Source organism: Fusarium graminearum, chromosome 4 (assembly GCF_000240135.3).
Source record: "Fusarium graminearum PH-1 chromosome 4, whole genome shotgun sequence".
NCBI lineage: Eukaryota > Fungi > Ascomycota > Sordariomycetes > Hypocreales > Nectriaceae > Fusarium > Fusarium graminearum.
This window is the reverse complement of record NC_026477.1, coordinates 2,914,256-2,935,728: the sequence shown is the minus strand read 5'-3', so window position 1 is coordinate 2,935,728 and position 21,473 is coordinate 2,914,256. Positions and strand designations below refer to the sequence as shown.

The following is a 21,473-nucleotide window of genomic DNA, read 5'->3' as shown; positions in this document are numbered from 1 at the left end:
ATCATTAAGGCTGTTGAAGTTGTCACCACCAACAAGTCCCGTATAAGACGTAAATCCCCCCGCCTATCTCGCGCAACAACAAGAGCTTCACTAGAACAAGATTCCACACTTACTTCAAATGGCCGTGAGAATTCCCATTTACATATAATAGTGAAAAATACTGACGTGCTACAGTCTACAGTTCCTCAGGTTGTTCTCTTTGGAGACTCTCTGTTCCAGCAATGCTCTGATCTTCAGGAGGGTTTCTCTTTCCAAGCTGCTCTGCAGTCAGGTGAGAATCTGTCTTGAATTGTCCAGACTTGAACGAACCTGACTTTGAAACCCCTCAGACTTCATCCGCCGTTTAGACATTGTGAACCGAGGCTACTCAGGCTTCAACACCGACATTGCACTTAGATACCTTCCCGAGATCTTTGCTGAGCGCACAACCTCTTCGCCCAAGATGGATTACTTGGTATGGAAGCCCATTTATCTGCCGTATGTGACATATCGACTAATGACCCTCAGGTTCTTCTGTTTGGTGCCAATGATGCCGTGCTGCCAGATGCTTTTACCAAGCAACACGTTCCTATTGACCGATATAAGAAAAACCTCACACAAATCGTCAACCACCCACGTATTGCGGCACACAAGCCCCAGATTCTCTTGGTGACCCCTCCCCCTCTGGACGAAATCAAGGCGACGCCTCGGTCCATTGCAAATGGTCATAAAGGGGCCGTTCGAATGTCCACTGTCAGCGCTGCCTATTCTGAAGTTGCCCGTGAAGTCGCACGAGAGAACCCTGGTGTGATCCTTGTCGACTTGTGGAAAGGCCTGATGGATGAGGCCATCTCCCTTGCTCCCTCAGACTACACGCCTGACGGACCATGGCTGGGCGATCCTAAGAATGGCAAGCAGGGGGGGTTGGACAGTCTCCTTCACGATGGACTTCACATGAGTGGTGCTGGATATCAAGTGTTCTATGAGACCCTGAAGCCATTCATTGGAAAAGAGTGGCACGGTCTTCCAGGAGAGGATCGAAGGGGTTTCGTGATTCCTGACTGGAGAGAGCTTCTTGAGCTCCAGGCTGATCTCAACACTGGCGATTAAACTGGGTGGTATAGCGCCCGAATACCGAATCTTTTCCCCCGGACATATTCCACAACTAAACGTACTAAGTCTCGAACAATTCTTGGTAATTTCGACTGTGCTATCCTGACAGATTTTGGCTCGCTGTTAACCTGCAACCGAACGTCTTAATAGCCTACCTGTTGGTTGCTAGGGTTGTCTGGTAGATATCCTCCCATCCATGAATGCCAAGATGACCTTACCCCACCACTAACCTGTGGAAGTTGAGCCTTGCAATAGAAGCTTTCTATAAAGAAAGGGCTAGACATATGTTTTTTTACTTTTTCATACCAATCCATTGCTACCTATTGATCATTCAAATCTTTTCGGTATACATCGGCATTGCTTATGTGAGGCGGGGATGTGAATCGGATGCGCTGCCTTGGGTATTATGCGTTAGTTACCTAGCTCTACTTCACCTAAGAAGCACATACGCACCTACCTACGTAGATCCCCTGACGTTCAATGCTTATAGTGGTTTAGTGGGCTACATTAACACGCCACAGACGCTACAAAAAACCCGCCACGTTAGGCCCGCCTTGAACTCCATTGAACTCAACTACGTAGCTCCACCCCAAGGTTGCTTCATTCATCCATCATCCCTCGAAACCTATTCAACCTCGAAACCTCATATCGGGCCTCCCCTTTTAGCAATTCGCCCTGTTTCCTGCCTTGAAGTCCTTAAAGTCCACCGAAAGCCCGTATACGACTCCTTCTGCCCACGGAAAACTCCCGACGTCGCATCTTCTGCTCTATAAGTGATACGCTTCGAACACAATCGCCTTCCTCTCCTCGCGCCTCCCAAACGCATATCAAACCCGACCTTATCGTGCATATCAAGATCGGGTTGAATCGACGCTTCAATAGTAACTTACTTTCTGCTTTCGCCTCCCGTCAAGCTCGACATATTATATTCTTAATCCTCTGAAAACACCCGACGGCACTTGTTGTGACCAGTAACTTGCTACACTACGAACACCTACAGCAAATCATAACGTGCGACTGAACAATACGCCCGAAACTTCAACGACCGATCCCAGTTCACACTACCTGGAGCCAGCGCCCCTAACTTGACCTCCCATCTGCCTAGACATAACACCAAGCAACCGGCCCACCGTTTACTCACGATCATCGTTCCTAACGATCAAGCAATTCTCCAGGTCGCATTCTGCTTTCCGAGGGACCTGTGGCTTACACCAGGCGATGCGGCGGGGAGGGAGGACCTCGTGAACTATTTTTTAACTGGGGATCGAGGTCGGAAGTGCCAAACTGTTTGACTGGCGAATAGAACCTGTGCGGACTCCAAGCCCATGCTGTATGGTTGAGCCTGATCATCTTGTTTGCCATTCATTCCTTGCCAGCGATCTCGATTTTCTCTCGCCTTACCCGAGCCCCCTTTTACTGAGATCTCCGCGGTTGATCAGCCACTTCCAATATTGTACAAATTGGTATATTGTATGATTCTGTTCTGGGGATGGATCCTAGATTTGTCGTTTCTCGCGAAGATCTGTACACTCTACAGATGGAAGTGAAGCAAGTGCAGTATGCCCAGAGCAACCATGCCGAACGACTTCTACGATTGGAAAAGAAGCAGGCGGACGATGCTGCCTTGAAATCTGTCTGGAACTCCCCTTTCCCTGGAGTCTTGAGTGGCACTCCCCAGACAGGTGAGCCAACTGCCCAATGCTGCCAGTTGTTTTCTAACACAACTCCAGGACCTGTTTCTATCCCGCACAATGATATGTTTGATGATCTGGACGAACAAGGCGAGGAACTTTTGGGATCCCTTCATCTTGGGCCAGCAGAGGAGGAGCCTGTTCGTCGCGGGGCTGCTTCGCGGGCCAATAGTGTTCGATTCGACGAGAGCGCCTTACACGGATCAAGCTGGGGTGGCCCAGGGAATCGCCACTCAGGAGACTTTGGGCCTGTGCGTCCTGGAAGCGGTCTTATGATGGAACGCTCGCTATCCCACAAGTCCGATGGTCGACACAGTTCTGCAGGGCATTCTGTGCACTCCCACCACTCTGTTGCCTCTGGTAGAGCTAGCAGCTTAGGCCTCGACAACAACTTCGCTGTTGGCGACGATGATGATGACTCTTTCGATATTCCTGGTCCTCCTCCTGCCCTCTTCGTCCTTGGCACAGTGCCCTCAATCGTACGGTGTTGGCTGACCCCTAACTTTGGCCATTCTACACTCCTCTATGCTGACGTCTGCAGTGGCTCGCAAAAGTCCACGGTTGACTTTTCGCTGCTAAGGAAATTGGATTTAGTCGATGAGATCCAACGTGACGTCGACAATATTCATCGTGTAAGGTTGAACGTCTACTTTGCAGAAGCTCTTTCCACGCACCATGGTAGCCGCTCCAGCAGCCCTCGGCCTCCTGTTCCTTCAATTACTGTTCTTTTCGAGGTGTCTGGAATCACAGAGCAGCCTTCTCATGCGGCAGACCGTAAGGCTATCCGTATCTATCTGGGCAGCGATGTTCTCAGAGCTCATTCTGCCGATATTCTGTTTTCTCAGAATACCATGACACTTCGTGGCGACGAGCGAGAACGACTTCAGATCCCATTTGTTCGTCCAGAAGATGAGAACACTTTTCGCAACATTCGTACCACAAACTTGGTTCCTGAGAAGCCCAAGCTGAACGCCAATGCTGCGCCTTTCGTCTCCGGTGATTTCAGTCAAGCTAGCCAGGAAAGCATTCACGATATGGAGCGCACAAACAACCAGGGCTATGAATCTCGAAGCGAAATGTCGCCAATGGCAAACGAGGCAGCCCTCAACAAGCGCCCTGGCTCTAGGGGTAGTCTATCTGGTGCAGAGAGTGAGCGGTCTCGGAGAGTCGCCAATGGAGACGCAGCTAGTCCCAAAGACGGCATCACTGAACACGGTGCATCCGAGACTAGTCAGCGGGAGCCTCCTTCTGGTATCTGGGGATCCTGGCGCCACGGGCCAGGTAACGGCGCAGACGGTCCACAGCGAGACGGTTCGTTAAGCGGATATCAACCCGCTGGTCGGGGTCGCAACATGAAAGTCCTCAAGCCTCAAAAGTCAGCCTCGAGAGTGGGCTCCTCCTATGACCCCTCTCCTTCAGCCAAAGGTTCGACGGACAGCCGGCGTAAAAGTCAAGCCGGTGCTGGCGAGAATGGTGTCACTCCTACTAACAGATGGGAGGCCAAACGCGTGATGAGCGTGGGCAGTGCCGAGCACAAGGCGCAATCTCAGTCGCAGTCTTCATTATCGCCTGTGAATCGCGAGGGACACAACAGCAACGGGAACTCCAACAGTGCTTTGCCCAGGTCAGCCAACCCAGTCGGTGTTGCTTCAGCGTTCTCGTGGATGACACCAGTATCGAAGCCAAAGGCGACCACAGGCTCAGAGTAGAAAGCTTTCAACAATGACTTCTCGTCTTTCATTCTTTATTATTAGTTTCCTTGTTGATCTTGTAGGTATGAAGACCTTTCAGAGACGATGGTCTGGATCTATCGTGATCATAGCTAGTTTGAGCCTCAGAGGAGCGATTCTCTGGTAGAGGTCGCAGACTCTGGACAGAGGATGATAATGATAAGAATGTCGATTTGATCTCACGGGATAAATGGACAGAGCCACAGGAGCTGTTATCCCCTGCTTTCAACTAAAGATAAAACAAATTTGTAACTGATGGTGTTTGTGCTATGCAAAACTATGTAGTGGAAGGCTCTGTCGTCAGTCTATCATGAAATACGCCGTTGATTAGATCTTAGACTCCGGAGGTAAAGTCTGCCAGACCTTCTTAGTGTCGGCCATTGATTCCTTGACGACACCAAAAAGTCCCTTGAAAGCCGAGTGTGACGCATCTCCCACGCACTCATACATCCAACTCTCGCTTGAAGTCACTGTGATACCAGGCTCAGCGCGCAACCGGTCCAGCGCAATGCCCACCTCGCGGGGGTTACAGCTAGATACTCCATCAGCGATGACATAAACCTTATGGCCGGCGTTGCGCAGATCAAGTGCTGTCTGGGTAATGCAAATGTGAGACTCAATGCCGACTAGAGCGATCTCAGAGTTCGGGGGTAAATCGGCAACAACGGAGGGGATAACCATGGAGAACTTGGTCTTGTCATGAGGTGCTGAAGGCAGGAGCTGGGCAAGAGATGACACAGTAGGACCGAGTTTAGCTGAGGTTTGAGTTGTGGTTATAACAGGGACAGAAAGAGAGTTTGCGAATTTGACGAGTTTCTGTGTGGTGAGGACACTGATTATCGGTAAGTATGACGGTAACTACTTGTATGGGATGGAGGGAAGCATACATGCTGTCAAATTCATATATGACTTTGCGAAACTTTTCTTGAATGTCGCAGACGCTGTGTAACTCATATTAATATCGGATTCCTGCGTTATACAGTGTTCATGTAGGCTTACAATATCCTTGGGTTCTCTGGAATCAATGGTCAGTATTTTTCACTTTGGCTCCATTATGTACGACAGAACTCACTAAACCGCAGCTCATTCTGCGCCGAAGAAGACATGGCGTGCAGCTGTACTTTATGCACAGCAGATCGAGTCGAGATGTTTCCTCCAATAGATTCTCTGGTCAATTGAGCCGTCAGCGAGTTGCCAATATTCGACGCTGCAGCAGCCCGTGAACCGATAGGTAGTCGAGATATCCCACGTCGAATAAGAACCGGTGCGAGCACTTGCATAGCCACGAGGAGGGCAAGAAGGGCAATAGAAGTTTACAAGATATTGGATGGGAATATGAATAATTCAAAATCAAATCAAACTTATTTCGTATTGATTCTGGTCGGTCAAATCCTGTTGCCGGTATTCGGCATCTGAGACATTTGGAGTTTGATGAGTGAGTTAAAGTGGGAGAAGTATAGAATTCTTTACCGTAGCTGCAGCGCGGGGGAACGGCAGTAGAGTAAAGTGGGGGGATCGCCCGGGGCACTGTCTTGGGTTTGTGCAGTAGCGCCAGTGCCTCTTGAATTCCCTGGCAGGCCTAAAGGCGTCTGCTAGTCCACTACTACAGGTGCCTAAAGGGCTCTGAGCCAGGGTCTACAAGCCATGGATCCTGGAATGCGATCCAATAGCGTGGTAAGTAGAAGAGATCGGCATCAATGTCTCTTGTTAATATCACAGTTTGACTCATTCAACAATACTCTACACGGGCTATCATATTCAACATTTGGCTATTATACAACGGCTTTGTCTAACAAATAATTGAATCAAATTGGTTTCTCTAAGTAATTTTATCAATCAAGATTTTCACTATCTTGTCAAGAATGTTAAATAAATCAAAGGCACCCCTTAAACTCCTGTATAATAGTTTTGCAACCGTCTATAAACTAACCATCCCACCCTGTTCTTTGTACAAAGTAAAGGAAACAACTCTCCGAGCTGCGCCATCACTCTATGCGTTGACCTCAGCAAACCACGTTCGCAAAAGGCCAGCCAGTGCACTTGGCAACTCTTCGAGATTGTGGACAATCAAGTAATACTGGAACGGGAACGTGTCCAGATACCTCTCAATCACCACTTTGCTCTCTCCGCCATCTCGAACAAACTTGGCTTCCTTGAGCTCAAGCACACTATCGCCCTTCTTCTTGCCCGTGTCATCCATAATAATGAACACGATCATGATACGCTCTTCCATAGCCTCCCGCAACATTCGTCGGATACCCTCATGGGCTGACGAAGGTGTAAGGCCGTCAGAAAGAATGAGTGCAAGTTGCCAGAGATCAGTATTGCCACTGCTCTGTTGTCGAGCCTCTCTGAAAGTTTCAATGGTTCTTTGAATGAGCAAGCCAATGTCGGTGCGATCTTGAGAGAAGTTGAATTTCTGTAGCACCTTGGCTCCAGCATCCGAAGCAAAAGGTTCTGTAAGACAATGAGCGGCGAAGACGTCGGCGCCAAAGCCCATGACACCAACTTGTCCAGCCTCCAGCATTGTAAGTGAGCGTGACACCATAACCAGAGATTCCATCGCCAGAGTACCCGAGGATGTCTCTCCCATACTCTTACTGTCATCCACGCAGAGTAGGATTTGGTAGGTTCGCTTGGTTGGAATGCTGCGTCGCATCCAGATCTTGTCTCGCTTGTAACTTGAAGCGATGTATGGGATGATGCGCTTGATGCTGAGCCGCTTACCGGTACGGAAACCGCCCGAGAGCTTTGTTGACTGCGAAGGTGTAAGGATGAGTCGGAGTTGAGATGTCAATGACAACGAGAGCGAATGTGTCTTGGTCTGGAACTCGGTCCACTGCTGCATCGACTCTCCAAAGTCTCGAAGTGGGCGTTCTTCGTCCGAGATGTGAGTGATAGAGAGCTGAGTCGATGTTTCTTGGATATCTGCTTCGTCTTGGTCCTCTTCCAACATTTGCGCCTCTTGTTCGGAAGGACTGAGCTCGCGGTCATAGTTGCCTTGGCGTGTCTTGACTCCTGAGCGGGTGTCGTCCTGATCCTTGTCTGCATCCTGATTGCTTGCATCTGGCGCCTCGGCGGTGTCGGCAGTATCCATTTGATCGGGATCCTGCTCGGTCTCCTCCTTGTCCTCATCCATCAGACGGCTTGTGGGATCTTGCTTCTCCTCATCGATGGCCATGGACTCATCGATAGGCTGCACCTGTTCGTCGTCTGCAGTTCCCATAGCTTGCGTGTCTGTGGCAGTCTCGTCGTCCTGAAGATGCTGGAATTCCTTGCGACCTTGATCGGCGCTTGGATCCTGTGGCGCGTTTTGTTCGTTGGCGTCGGAGGATTCGGCGTCCTTGATGTCCTTTTGCTGTCGATGCCAACGTTCAAGGGCGTCGCCGAGCTTCTTGAAAGGATCGCTGCGAGCTGAGTCCGGCTTGTCTTGCTCTTGGTCGGCTCTGTCCGTAATCTCCTTTGACTGTGACGTAGACCCTTTGTTTCCTGCGCTTGTATCCTGGTCAGCGGCACCTTCTCCCATCTCGCCGTCCTCTTGTTGAGCGGCATTGCTCTGGAAGTTATCGTCGACATCCATCGAGTCCGCATTCTGATCTTGGCCAGAGGTCTTGACATCGCTTGGTGCTGCATTGTCGGTGTCCGTCGTGGCGTTGTCTTGAGGAGGTTGGTTCTGGTCCGTAGCATCCTCCTGCTCTTCCGCCTTCTCTTCTTCCTCTGGTTCAACTTCCTCATCGACCTCGTCCTTGCCGCCAGCCTTTTCCTCGGGTGTTTCTTCATCCTCTTCGATTCCAGCTTCTTCTCCTGCCTCCTCTTGGAGCTGAGTCTCGGCCGCTGCATCATCCGAGTCTTCATCCCCATCATCGCCCATTTCCTGGTCCTCGACGTCTTTCTTTTCTTCTTCAATGTCAGACAGATCATCCAAGTCATCACTGTCTGATGCTGGCTCCTGCTCATCGCCGAGGTCCAAATCCATGTCTTCGGGGAGTGCCAGGGTGTCGTTCTCCTGAGCGGTCTGCTCTTGCTTGTTCATTTCCTCCTGGGTCTTTACATCCTCTTCTTCCACGCCAGCTTCATCCTCCTCCTCCTCGGCATCTTGTTCACCAGAATCGTCAACGTCCGGCTGTTCTTCGCCATCCTGTTTCTGGGCGTCCTCGTCTCCAGCCAGCTGCTCATCATCCTTCTTCTGCCCCTTGGCCTTCTCGCCCTGCTGGTCTTTCTCGGCCTTCTCTTCGTCATCTCCATCCCACATCTTCTCGTCGACAGCAGTAGGATCAAGGTCATCAACATCTCCAGCCTCTTCGTCCATGTCATTCTCCTCCTCCTCTTCATCCCCATTCTTCGATCCTTCTTCGTCGTCCTCGGCACCGTCAACACTACCCATATCTCCCTCAAGCTCTTCATCCGCCATATCGACAGCATCCTTTTCATCTTCCATTTCGCCATTCTCCTCTTTGTTAGCTTCTTGAGCAAGCTCAGAGAGGTCTTCATCGGGTTGGATGTCCTTGCTAATGTCTTCGGCACCTTCGCCGTCACCGAGGCCAGTGCCGGATTCCACTTTGCCGGATTCACCAGAGGTTTCATCGGACTTTTCTTGCGGGGTGCAGAATCCTTGAGCCGAGATTTGAGTGAAAGTCTTGGTCATATTGTAGGCCATATGCGCTATAGCGCTGTGGATGTCGACGACCTGCATCAAAATCTGCTGTGACAGATCAACATATTCGCTCAAGATCGGGCTTGCAATAGCCATGAGGCTCATAGCTGCCTGGCCAAGATGCTGATCCTCGAGCTGCATTTGCTGCAGCATATTGATGCAACCAGTCACACTTCGTTCAACCTCTGCAATACGAAGCTTGGTAAACAAGTTCGCAAAGCCGTCACTGTGGCTAGTCAACCAGCCAGGCTCATTTTCCTTACGGGGAATTTCTTTCGCGGCTTTCTTTGCTCCTTCGACAGCGACGAGGATCTTGTCGCAAAGTGTCGAGATGGCGTTTGCAAATGTGCCTAGCTCCATGCCATTGAATGTCAGGTTTAGAACCTCCTCGCTAATATTAGTCCAGCCGGCAATTTGCATAAAGACAAAAGAAAGCTTCGGCTGTTCTCTGTTAAGATCCTCTAGGCTAGCGCGGAAGCTGGTCAGTTCACTGGAGAATTTGACTTCCGCAAGGGCAGCTTCTTCAGAGGATACACCTTCTGGTAGGTGTTTGAGACCGGCGGTGGAGGTATGAAGGGATTCGAATCGTCCATACCACGACTTCAGATGTTCCAGAGTCATGGTGTGCTTGGCTTCTCCCAGCTTCTCGTGGATTTCCACTAGGCGGATGGCATACTGGAGGATTTGGACGAGCCAGGAAAGAAGGCGTGTCCAGTCGGATGCAGTTGTCTGACGGATGAGAGCACCATGCTCCTGGGCGAGGCTCAAGTGATGGAATTGTGATTTTGATCGCTTGAGTAGCGACAACGAGGAGCCTCCATTGGAGATCAAACTCCTCTGGGCGAGCAGGAGGTTGAGCATACCTTCAACGAAACCAACACTTCGCGCAATCTCGGCGCTTGTCAAATCCTCAGAGTGGTCTCTAGACGCCTCTCTGACCTTGGGAGCAAGGTCAAGGATCTTGTGGAAATGATAGTCCATGGCATCGGTAGAAGCATCCTCAGGGAGTTGTACGGGCTGAATGGATGCTAATATGAGGGATAGTGACTCCTGTTCAGCAAGTTTGTCTTGTCCTAGATTGTACTTGAGGCCCATCTGCCGAAGGTCACGCAAGGTATCAGCGAACAATTTCCTCTTTCTTGTCTTCAAGTGCTTGATCTGGTCCTTATTCTCGTCATTCAGGAAAGGTGGCGTTTCTTTTCGTAACTCCACCATCGACTCGCTGAGGCTGGAAACATAGTCATCGATGGTCTGTGGTACATCGCTAGACATGTCCGGATTGTCTGAGATCTTGCGCATGACCGAGACAGTTTTGGAGACGTTGGCAAGTCGCTTGTGGCCATCAATCCACCCAGGCATGGTCTCGTTCAGTTTGGAGAAGACGTCTGCCGGGACCTCGGGAGCAGGAGACTTGTTGTCGATGTGAGCCATGCGACGGACGTCTTCGTCAGGAAGGCCTTGCTCTATGATTTGCTTCGCCTGCTGGCCAAGAACACCGCGGAACTTCCTGATAATTCGGAAGAGTTTCTGATGCGACTTGCGAGCACTCTCGCGAAGAGCATTGATATTGGTGTCCTTCCAGCTTGCCATGAGCAAGACATCCTTCATCTTCTTCTCAATCGGAAGGCGTCCCTTTTGCAAAGTTTCCTCCATGATCTTCTCGTACCGAGAGTAGTATTGGATAAAGTTGGACAATGAATGCAGTATAACTTGAAGCACAGGATAGTCTTCAGTCAGTAGCTTGAGATGGCTTTGGAGCTGACGTAGTAGGGCGAGACGTGCTCCGTATTGGCCAACGATCGCGGTGGAAAAGTACATCTCCAAACTTGAAATCAGAGAAGCAGCGTACTCTTCCATCTCTTTGGGGACATCCACCAGAGACAAGGGAACGGCAATGACTACTTGGTAAGCCACAAACCACCATGAGTATGCATCATCCTGGCATTTCTTCTGTTCCATATCAAAGAGATTGGCCCAAGTCGATAATTCTAATCGTCGCCAGCGGATGACCGTATCGGTAAGGAGGTTATGGAGAGTAAGAACACCGTAAATTTTGCTTGCCCATCCACCGAATTGCCATTCGTAAACATGGCCGTGAAGGTACTCAACCTTGGGGAGGATCTTAGCCAACGGCTCGCTGTGGACAAGTTCAAGAACTTGATCACAAGCTTGAATGACGTCGGCCAACGGTTGCATATGGCCAATCTCGTCTACCATCTGTAACTCACGGAAGCGAGCTTTGATCTTATACATGAGAGCAACAAGCTGACGAGCTTCCGGAACGTTGGCATCTGTGTAGAAGTTGTAGCCCTTGTCCACAGTGGGTGAGATGAGTGACTCGAGTTTGTCGTTCAGGAAGAACATGGTACCAGCCAGCATCTTGCTTGTCAGATTACGGTCGATGTTCTTGTGGTCAATGGTTTCCGATGTAACTCTGTCACCCACAGATTTGCAAACATCCTTGATCGTTGTAGCGAAGTCTTGTCGAGTAAGGAAGAGGTTCTTGTGGATTTGTGCCACACGCAGAGATTGGTCGCGCACTTCATCTTGCTTTTTGGCAGAAGGCACATTCGCTGCTTCTTCCTCATCAAAAGTGGGGAATAGCTCGTTGAACTCCTCTGTGTCAATCTCCTCTTCATCCTCCAGGGAGCCGCGGAAGCGATAAAGGCTGCCCTTGGCAGCTTGCTCCTTGCGATCGACCTCGAGTCTCTTGGTCCACTCGTCGAACAAGCTGTGGAAGCTCTTGAAAACCATATCACGGGCACCATGACCAATGTTCTCGAAACCTTCAACGCTGGCAACGACGGACATGTAGTTGAGGAATTCAAACGTTCGCGACAAGAAGTCTCCGTCCTTCTGGTTCCACATGGTTCCACCCAGGAAAGGAGTAACTTCAAGAATCTGCTGTGAAGCAGGTGCCAAGTTACGAGCTGATGCGGCATCGCATAATGAAAGTCCGATCATGAGGCAACGAAGCAGGCTTGAGGCGGGCCGTGTCATGTCTTGATATGCTTCGAAACGCGCAGAGAGTCTGTCCAAAAGTCGAAGTACGTTTTCTTTCACCAGCTGTAACTCTTCTGCCGCTCTACTCGGGTCATTGTCGATGGTTTGAAGAGCGGAAGACAGGGTAGGGCCCGTGACGGCCTTCAGCACGTTCGAGAATTCAGCATGAAGGCGGCTGAGCTCTGATTGATCGGGTCTGTAGATTGGTCGAACATCTTCTGGAAGAGGGCCAAGGGCAGTGGCTTCAGCTTCCAGGAGACGGATGCGCTCGTTCGTATCTTGTCCAGTAAAGAGCTTCTCAAACGTCCGAAGTGACCCAGTTCGCTCATCCAGAAGAGTATGCATCTCTTGAAGAAATTCGCGTTCCATCTTCGGCCTACTCTGAGGATCAAAGACACGGTCGGGAACGTACAGCTTGACAGTGCCAATACTAAAGTGAATCCAAGCATAAGCTGACAGATGTGCCTGTTTTTGGCGGTCCTCTTGCGAAGCAGTGAGCGCCTTCATAGCAGGGATAAGGTGCTCAACGGCAATTTGACGGAAGTGATCTTGTTCAATGAGAATCAAAATGCCTTCGAAAGCCTGTGAGTTCATGGCGGGGTCTTGAGAAACAAGCTGTGCTGATTCAACAACAGCGTCCTTAAGGCCCTGGCCATGAGCACTGAAGACCTCGAGAAGAAGGCTATAGAGCACATTGTTCAGTCTAATCAGGGGGTTCTGAACCAAGTCAGCACTGAGTATCGCAAGCTGCCGACCGGCAATTGGGAGCTCGGCTTCAAGGAGAGCCAGAGAGCCCAAGTTGACTGATCCCAGGTGTTGTAGCTTTGACCAGAACGACGTCACGAACTTGCCATCCCAAGAGAATTGGCTCTGGTATACCAGATTCTCGACTGACTGGAGAAGTGCAGCCTGGTGTTCAGAGCTGGCTAGCATCATTCCAGCCTGTGTAGGGATATTAGACAGTACTTGCAGCTCTGCGTGATCCGAGTTGGTGGGGCTAAGCATTGCTATCTGGCGAAGCGATTCGAATTCTTCAACCATGAAAGGCATACGCTCAGCCTCATCAGCACCGATTCGACTTTCAAGGGACTCAATTTCTGTAGTGAGAGCTTCCAGAAGGCTGTCCACGTTTGGAACATCACTGCTGATAATTCCAGAGGCCTTCTGAAGGGTTGTCATGGCCTTTGCCAAGTCAGGAATTGCTGCTCCCGCCTTCCAACGCAAAGTATCGAATCGAGAGCCCAGCTTTTCGAGTTCTAGTGTTTGGTCCAAGAGCATCTTTGTAGGCAGAGGAGTCGGGCGGAAAACATGCCAAAGCAACTCCATGCTCAGACCGGTCGACAACTTGAATCCAGCGGTAAAGTCTTTGCCCAGCCGTTCAAAAAGAAGGCGAACAAATTCTCGCTCCTGGGCTCCATACGACAGAGACAATTGTTTTTGGAGGAAGTTTGCACCTTGTGCGAGGTGTGCTTGAAACTTGGCTTCGTCAAAGTTGTCTTCGGTGGTGAGCTGGACAGTACGCTCAAGATAGCGAACAACACCCCTAAGAATGCGAACGCGCTCCATCCATGACTCAGAAGACTCGAAGCTGAACCCAAGCCACTCTTTGATAGAGTTGATCGTAGAGACCAAGAACGAAGCCAGCTTCACAGTGGCATCCTTTGACACAGCTGCCACACGGTCACTAACAAGTGATCGTTGAAGTCTGTTGAGAGCGTTCAATTTGTTAACCTGAGCTTGGTGTCGTTGGTCCTCGATAGAGTTTTGCAGGCGATAGAGGTCGTGGTAGAATTCGAGACATGCGCCAAGCCATCGTGCGTGGTCTGGAGAAGACAAAAGCTGAGCCATGGGGAAGTTGCTGAGTGGGTGCAGGGGCTGCGCGGGCTTGAGTGCCTCGGAAACGTTCAAGGAAGCGTACAAACCAGAAACAGCATTGACACCGTCAGCGCCATTGCTTGAGTGAAGGAAATCAAGCAATTCTGCAACTCCAACCTCGAACGCCACTTTGTCAGCAGTACCCTTTGGCAGAGTGTCGGCAAATCGAGGAAGGAGAGCGACATCTGATATAGAAAGGGTCTCAAGAGCGCGCTCAACAATCTCGACAGATCCATCGGTTGCCGTAATCGAATCAGCTACCTGCTTGGATATGCCGTAACGTTGCAGACTGCTCTCCACACTCACGACTCTAGTGTATGAGGGGTCGAGGGCAGGAGGAGGTGTGTGGATGTGGATTTCAACAGCACGGTTCCGCATTGCGCGAGAAAGCTCACCATATCGGGGATCCATAGTTAAGAAAATGCGGAATTCTGGGTGTGGTCGCACGATTCTAGGTTCTCCGCCGGGTCCGCAATGCTCGTTGATGCTCAAGAAGCCGTTTGGCTCAAGGAGGGAGTTTAAACGATCCAAGACAGAAGCGTTACACATATTGGCATTGTCAAGAACCAGCCACTGACCCATTTGTAGGGCCTTAACGATGACACCATCCAGCCACTCAAAGCGAGGGTTCTCCAACACCAAGTTTTGTTGAAGGGGAACAAGCGCCTTGGACAATGTGGTCGCGACCTCGGAGTCCTCAGGGACCTTTTGAAGCAGCTCCTTAGCCGCTTCAGTGATGGCGGGAAGAGATGCAACATCACCAGTAAAGCCATCAAGCAAATGAAGTAGATGAAGCGCCTGGTTAGGGATATCCTCTGGCACTGCCGACATGATCGAGTTCTGCAGGTCCTGTTGGAGGGCCCTGAGAGCAGCGTTAACTTCGCGAAGGGGGTCTGCCTGCTCAAAACCACCAACGAGATCCATAGTATCGATGTCAGCGTTCATCGGGAACACCACAAGAGGTTTCCCAGCCAAAGCTGCGACATGTTCCAAGAGAACGGACTTGCCGTAGCCTGAAGGGCTGCTGAGAATACAAGGAACGTTTTGCTTGACACAAATCATGAGAGACTCAAGCTCAGCCAGCCTAGGAACAATGTCGATATTGGGGAGTCGCTCGGGCTGAGAATGGGGATGTCTGTCGAGCAGAGCCAACCCAACTTGACCAAACATTGGGTTGATATCATGATACAAGCTATGCTGTCGTGGCGGCGATCCGGAGATCAACGTAAAAAGATTGTCCACTTCCTCACGGTCCCGCTGTGATCGGAATCGCTGTCGGACAATAATGTCGAGGAAGTCATCGACATGGGCATTGTGAAGCAGAGGGTCAGAAGAGTCGAGAAGTTTCAACCAGCGAAGTACATCACGCAAATTGAACTCCCAAGGACTTCCCTGGCTTCCAAAAGCCTTCTCGATGGCCAGCTTGTGGTCGAGTTGAGACACAAACTGGATCAGTTGGCTGATCGCCTGTGGTTCAATCTTGGGATAGTTGTGAGCTGCAATCAAATTCAGATCGTCGTCTGAGAAGACATCGGCGTAGACAACGATGAAACGGTTGACAAAAGAGGCGGGTAAACCTTTGCGACCACCACCCTGGTGATGAGGATTTTGAGCTGCGAAAAGACGGAAATCCGGATGACGCTTAAAGACTTGATCCAGCTCCGAGATATAAACCTCACCTCGATGATCAAGACAAGCGTTGAGACCTTCCAGTACAGACTGAGAAGCAAGGTTCATTTCGTCCAGGAGAACCCACTCTCCCTTCTGCATAGCCTGAAGGAACGGGGCATCTCTCCAAGCAAAGTTGCCAGCCTCGGCTCCTTCAACGGGAACATCAGTACCAAACAAGTCCATCAAATCAGTTTGGTCAGATAAATTGATCCTGGTCAGCGGCTGGCCGCACGCTTGGGATAGAGCTGCAACAAGAGTCGTTTTACCGACGCCAGGACTTCCCTCAAGCAGGATCGGTCGTTGCATCTGAAGCGCTCGAAGGACTCGCATGGCGTTCAAGCGAGTAGTGGGTGCATGAAAAGCAAATCCAGGATCAGCAACGCCTGTGGAAGCCCGAGGGATGCTGAAGTGACCAATGGTCAAAGAAGTGTCATCCATGGAGAGCTCAGGCTGTGTCTCATAGATCCCAGAGATATCCTCGCCAATAAGCTCACTCAGCTTGCCCAGACACTTCTGCCGTTGCTGGCCGAGTGACTTGGGGTCGGTAGCAAGAATAGCAGAAGGGTTGGCGCCGATGCTGTCAATAAAGATAGTCGAAGCACCATGAACCAGGGAAACAATAGGTTGGTTGGATTGGAAATTGTTGATAAATTGGACCCAGACCAGGATTTCTCTAACGGAGAACGGCGCTGACGCCATGGACCTGAAAGTGTCACCGAACCAGGCAGCAAACTTAACAATGATGTCAGTCAGTTGCTTGGAGTCACTGTTGAGCTTTGTCTTGACAATCTCGTAGATGTCTTCGCTCTGCGACAAGGCAGGAACCCAAATTTCAGTAAATCGGTTTCGTAAAGCAGGCGACAGCTCCTTCTTTCCAAAATCACCACCTGGATTCATGGTGGCAAAGAACTGGAAACCATCAGCCCCAACAACAAAGGAGTTATCAACACCCTTTTCGGCGAGAAGAAGTGTTCTTGAAGGTTCCAGCACAGAGTTGAGGCGCTCCAGAACTGAGTCATCAGCCAAGGAGATTTCATCGAGGAGGAAAAAGTGACCCTCTCGCATCGACTCAACCAGACTTCCGTCTGCCCACTCAAACAAAGCTTTGCTTCGTGTCTCGCTGGCACTAATTCGCTCCCGGATGTCTTGTGGAATGTTGTTGATGATCGAAGAATCCAATGCCTTGTATCGCTCCAAGCGCTCTTCGACCAATCCGGAGATATCTAATCCAAGTTCCTGTAGAACCGACTTCAAGTCCACGTCCATAGCATCGATAATGGCTCCACGGTTACGAACAGGTCGTTGTGAACCAATCAGATCGCCCGTCTCGGTGTTTTGGTGAGCGTTGACGATATGGAGCTCTCTTTTCAATGCCTCAGCAAGCAGTTGAACAACGGTTGTCTTGCCGCAACCTGTCTCGCCCACTAGCAATACAGGCTCGTTGTTACGTAATGCTCGAGAGACAAGAACATAGAGTCGGCGCATTGCATGGGTCCATACAACTCCCTGACTGTTCTTCTGGCTCGTGAACTGCTTCAGCTCAGGGGCCACAGTGGCAGAGTACAGATTCTGGGGATCGATCTTGACTTTGAAGACCTTCTCAATGATCTCCTTGACAGCAATGCGCTCCTCCTCCTCGCGAACCCTTTCTGCAAGCAGCATGAACCCGTGACAAGCAATTTCTTCGCGTGTCTCCGCCTCTCGCAAGGCCCAGCGGAACAGGTCTCTAAGTGTAGCAAAACTATCTTTTTGTTCGAAAAGTCGACTTGTTTGACGAAGTCTTGACAGCTCCTTATAGACAGTGACGATTCTTCGACAATCAGGAGGAGAGGTGTTCCGACTTCGTTGTTGGAGAATAAACTCCAACTCATCTTCAGGTATGTCATCGAAGTGCAGCTCTAGGAACCTGTTACGGAATGCTCTTGAAAGCACCTTTCTGCCACCGTATAGACCAGGAGGGTTCTGCGTAGCAAACAAGATGAAATTCTCATGTGGTCTGACGATCTCTTGAGTTTCGGGGATCAAGAGCTCCCGGTTGTCATCCAGAAGACGGTTCAGGGCCTCAAGAACGTCGGTTGGCGCCAGGTTCAGTTCGTCAAGCACAATCCAGTGACCTTGACGCATTGCTTGCACAAGAATACCTTCTTGGAAACGTAGCTTACCATCAGACCCAGAGATATAGGTACCAAGATACTCCTGGAGGTCGGTATGTTCGTGGTTGTTGATACGCACGAACTTGTTTCCAGTGAAGTTTGCAAGGTACTCGATCATACTTGTCTTTCCGGCAGAGGTTGGACCTTGGATAAGAATTGGGAACCGCCTTGTCGAGGTTGCACGGACAAGGTTCAGAAGATTGCGTTCAACGTAAGGAGTAATAATGTAGTCGTCCCGCTCAATGGGTGTTTCATTGCCCTGGAAGAGCCAGTATTGTCTGTCCCGGTTCTTGTTCTTGAAGGGTACATATTGTTTACCATCGTTGGGGTGTTTTGGTGTTTGAGAAAGCAATGACTGGGGGTTGCCGTGACTCTCGAAAATATGGTGGGATATCAAGGGCACAAGCATCTTTTCCGACTCTCTATCAAGCAGTGTGAGAAAGCCCATTGCGAAACCCTCGTAGAGAGCCCTTCGCAAACCATAGTATGGTGCAATGGTATTCACATAGCTCAGAACTCGGGTCAGGGTACGAAGACTGAAGTGAGGTACTTCATTCGCTCCATCGACCAATCTTTTCTCTTCTGCCAATCGCTTGGTGTTGAGATAGAGACGCGCGATGTCATCTGCTGCTTGGTCATTCTTGCTGCTACTATTACCGAGATAAGTCTTAATGATGTTGAGCAGATCTTTGATATCCTTGTCTGGGCTGGAAACATAAACTTCGGTGAATCTGGAGCGAATTCCAACTGGTAAATCTCGCTTTCCAATATCGGTTGCAGGGTTCATGGCACCGAAGATTCTAAAATTGGGATGAGCCTCAATCTTCTCGATCTCGCCGGTTTCTGACAGGAGAATAGATGGTCGCTCCTCGGGGCCGGTTAAGAGATCGGCGATACTTTCAAGGGTATCAGGAGAAGCAAGGTTAATCTCATCGAGAAGAACCCAGTCACCGTTACGCACAGCCTTGACAAGATTTCCCTCCATGAAAGAAAAGGCAAAGCTGCCAGAGCCTCCAGAGATCTGAACATCGAACTGCTCGAGATTGCGGGCAAACAGATCCCACCGCGGACGCAGATCAAGCAGGGTTTGCAGCTTGGACTGAGTCTTTCGACGCTTGGTAGGCTGCTCATCTCCATCTCGAGTCTCTACTTGTTCAGCCTGAACTCGTTCGAGCTCTTTTACAATCTTGTTAAACATCTTGGGGGCTTCCTTCCACAGTTTAGACACCCTTGACCATTGTCCCTTGGCAAAACATTTGCCTACCTGTTCGAGGTACTTTTGGTTTTTGGACACAGAGATGCCGGTAGCTGAGAATAGATCCTCGAACTCTTCCTTGAGGGGCATGGCCAATGTTCTGGTATTGACAGGCTTGAAGCCACCGAGAAGGTCGCCAACCTCACTCTGTTGGGACAAGTTCACAGCAACAAGCTTGTGACCTAAGGACTCGGCCAGTTGTTGGACCACTGTAGTCTTACCGATACCGGTTTCTCCAACAAGGAGGACAGCTTCGTTGAGTTTTACGGCGACGGCAATTTGTTCCAACAGCCTTTTGGCATGCGCTGTGCTTGCGAATGGTCGCTTTGACTTCTGTACCCTGTTGGATTGCTTCTTCTTGCGCAACACTGCGCGGCCAATGCTGAACTGGTTTTCGCTCTCCTGTAAAGGGGGTATATGAGTTGATAGATAATATTCGACTCGTGATTTTGGAATGCGAATCTCCTCGGCAATCGCGAAGATGAGCTCTTTGCCGATCTGTGGATCGGGGCAGCTTCCAACAAAACAATCAACCGCCTCCATGAACATTTGATCTTCTGTCGTATTGGTGATCGCTTCTTCCCCTGTCTTCGAGCCGGCGGCGATCAAAGACTCGCGCAATCTGCGACACCATTTCAGCAAGTCGCGCAACGTCATCTGACGGTCCATCACATTGCGACCCCGAGTCAATGCGCCAGGTTTGTTGCTGAACTGGGACAGACGGGTGTATACTGCAAGAATATCCGGGACAAGCCTTCGCAGGATGGGGTACGTCTGAACTATGACATCTTCAAGTTCGGAGGCCGCGAGGGCTTGGGTATTCAAAGTCTGCCAAAATCGCATTCCAACCATGCTAGGCAGGTTTTCCCGTCCATTCATACCTCGTGACGTCCGCACTGTTGCAAAAAGTCGGAAGGTGCTTGCTGCGCGTATTCTTTCGCCTCGACTTGGAATAAGAAGTTCTTGTCGTTCGATAAGGGGGAGCAGCGTGCTCAAAACTTCGGTGGGGGCTCGGTCCAGATCCTCCACCAACACCCATCGACCTTCTTTCACTGCTGTAGTCAAGACACCAGCACGCCACTGGAAACTGCCGGGCTTCGTGTCGGTTGAGTATAGACCGATCAACATCTTGGCGTCAGTCTGTTCGTTAAGATGCAGTGTGACCATGTTGGAGTACATGCCAAGTTGTTTGGCAATTTCATGAACCAAAGCAGTCTTGCCAACTCCAGGCGCGCCATGGAGCATGACTGGGTCGGGTTCTCGTAGCATGGTCGCCAGCTTTTCCAAGTTGGACACGGTCGTGGGAGTCAGTACTAGATTTGAGGGCTCTCCGGTTGGGCCCAGAGGTCTAGGGAGAATGACATTGCCATAGGAAACAACATAAGGCGTAAGCGCCTGTAGGTACGGGGAGTCATTGTCGTCGGCTTCGTGGGCAGCCTGTATTTCTTGGCGCAAAGTTAGGAAGGACTTTACTCGAGACTGTTCGTACAGCGACAGGAACCCATAATCAATCGATCTGCCATCAAAGTCTGCGAGGATGGCCTCGCTCTTGCCGATATGTTCCTGGATGAGAGACTCGAGCTTCCAATCTGACCCATGAAGAAGTTGAATGAATATCCTGGTCGCGAGATAACGAACTGCTGTACTTTGATGATTAAAAAGGGTCTGCATGAAAGCGGCCGATGTCAGGGGGCCAAAGTTGCGCGAGTCGAAGCTGATCAGCCTCCAAGCGACAAGGAGGCTCTGCAAGAGGACATCGCCGTCTTGAGTAGTGGCATCCTGGTCGAGTTTCAAGGGTGGGAGTCGTAGAGAGTGTGAATTAGTCGGCTGTTCGGCAGTAGAAGAGGCGTATTCGATGAATGTTGATAGATAGGGTGCAAAAGGAAGAATACGTGCTAGTGCCGAGTATATTCGTATGTGTCTTTGTTCATTGCCAGGGTTGAGAATCCATCGAGCACAAACGTCTGGGAAGACGTGCTCGAAATGCGCAAAGATACGCTCTGTAAGTGGTGGGCAAAGAGCTGCCTCAGCAATAGCATCGAGCAGCTTCGTCGAGGACTCTGTCTGAATAATTGCCAGTATTTCTGCGGGCAAAAGTTCTAACACGGTCGCGTCCGCAAGGAGCGACCTCCTCTGTCTTGAGACATCAATCATTGCCATGATTGCGCTCTTGTCGACAAATTTTGGCTGCCGATGCTGGTGTTAACGTGATTCACCAACCGCACCTTGAACTTGACTTTTTTTTCTGTTATCTTATCTCGGTTTGTGTAGTTGTGGGTCCTTCTAGACTGCGCTAATCTCATGGACCCTGGAGCTCACCTGTAAAGTAATTGGCATCGACAGCATTCA

The 21,473-nt window shown here is 50.3% G+C and overlaps 4 protein-coding genes across 4 annotated transcripts; 2 read left to right on the top strand and 2 right to left on the bottom strand.

The window, feature by feature from the left end:
* Positions 1 to 118: 118 nt before the first annotated feature.
* Positions 119 to 1,089, top strand: FGSG_07261 (uncharacterized protein; the record flags this gene model as incomplete). The annotated part of the gene is made up of 4 exons (XM_011328697.1): positions 119 to 124; positions 175 to 271; positions 330 to 454; positions 508 to 1,089. The coding sequence occupies 4 exons, from the start codon at positions 119 to 121 to the stop codon at positions 1,087 to 1,089; spliced, it is 810 nt and encodes a 269-aa protein (XP_011326999.1).
* Positions 1,090 to 2,581: 1,492 nt separating this feature from the next.
* Positions 2,582 to 4,655, top strand: FGSG_07260 (uncharacterized protein; the record flags this gene model as incomplete). Its single annotated transcript, XM_011328696.1, has 2 exons — positions 2,582 to 2,774; positions 2,823 to 4,655. The coding sequence occupies 2 exons, from the start codon at positions 2,582 to 2,584 to the stop codon at positions 4,490 to 4,492; spliced, it is 1,863 nt and encodes a 620-aa protein (XP_011326998.1). The 3' UTR covers positions 4,493 to 4,655.
* On the bottom strand, positions 3,992 to 5,930 carry FGSG_07259 (uncharacterized protein). The gene is made up of 4 exons (XM_011328695.1): positions 5,586 to 5,930; positions 5,513 to 5,528; positions 5,401 to 5,454; positions 3,992 to 5,345 (listed from the first exon to the last, which is right to left on the bottom strand). The coding sequence occupies exons 1-4, from the start codon at positions 5,791 to 5,793 to the stop codon at positions 4,841 to 4,843; spliced, it is 783 nt and encodes a 260-aa protein (XP_011326997.1). The 5' UTR covers positions 5,794 to 5,930; the 3' UTR covers positions 3,992 to 4,840.
* Positions 5,931 to 6,503: 573 nt separating this feature from the next.
* Positions 6,504 to 21,284, bottom strand: FGSG_07258 (uncharacterized protein; the record flags this gene model as incomplete). The annotated part of the gene is made up of 1 exon (XM_011328694.1): positions 6,504 to 21,284. The coding sequence occupies one exon, from the start codon at positions 21,282 to 21,284 to the stop codon at positions 6,504 to 6,506; it is 14,781 nt and encodes a 4,926-aa protein (XP_011326996.1).
* Between the last annotated feature and the right edge of the window lie 189 nt (positions 21,285 to 21,473).

Bases quoted from the DNA above. Each gene is read 5' to 3' on its own strand.
- FGSG_07259 (XM_011328695.1), bottom strand. From the start codon at position 5,793: ATGCAAGTGCTCGCACCGGTTCTTATTCGACGTGGGATATCTCGACTA. The intron at 5,346-5,400 runs GTATGCTTCCCT...ACCGATAATCAG, and splicing joins ATATATGAATTTGACAGCAT to TGTCCTCACCACACAGAAAC.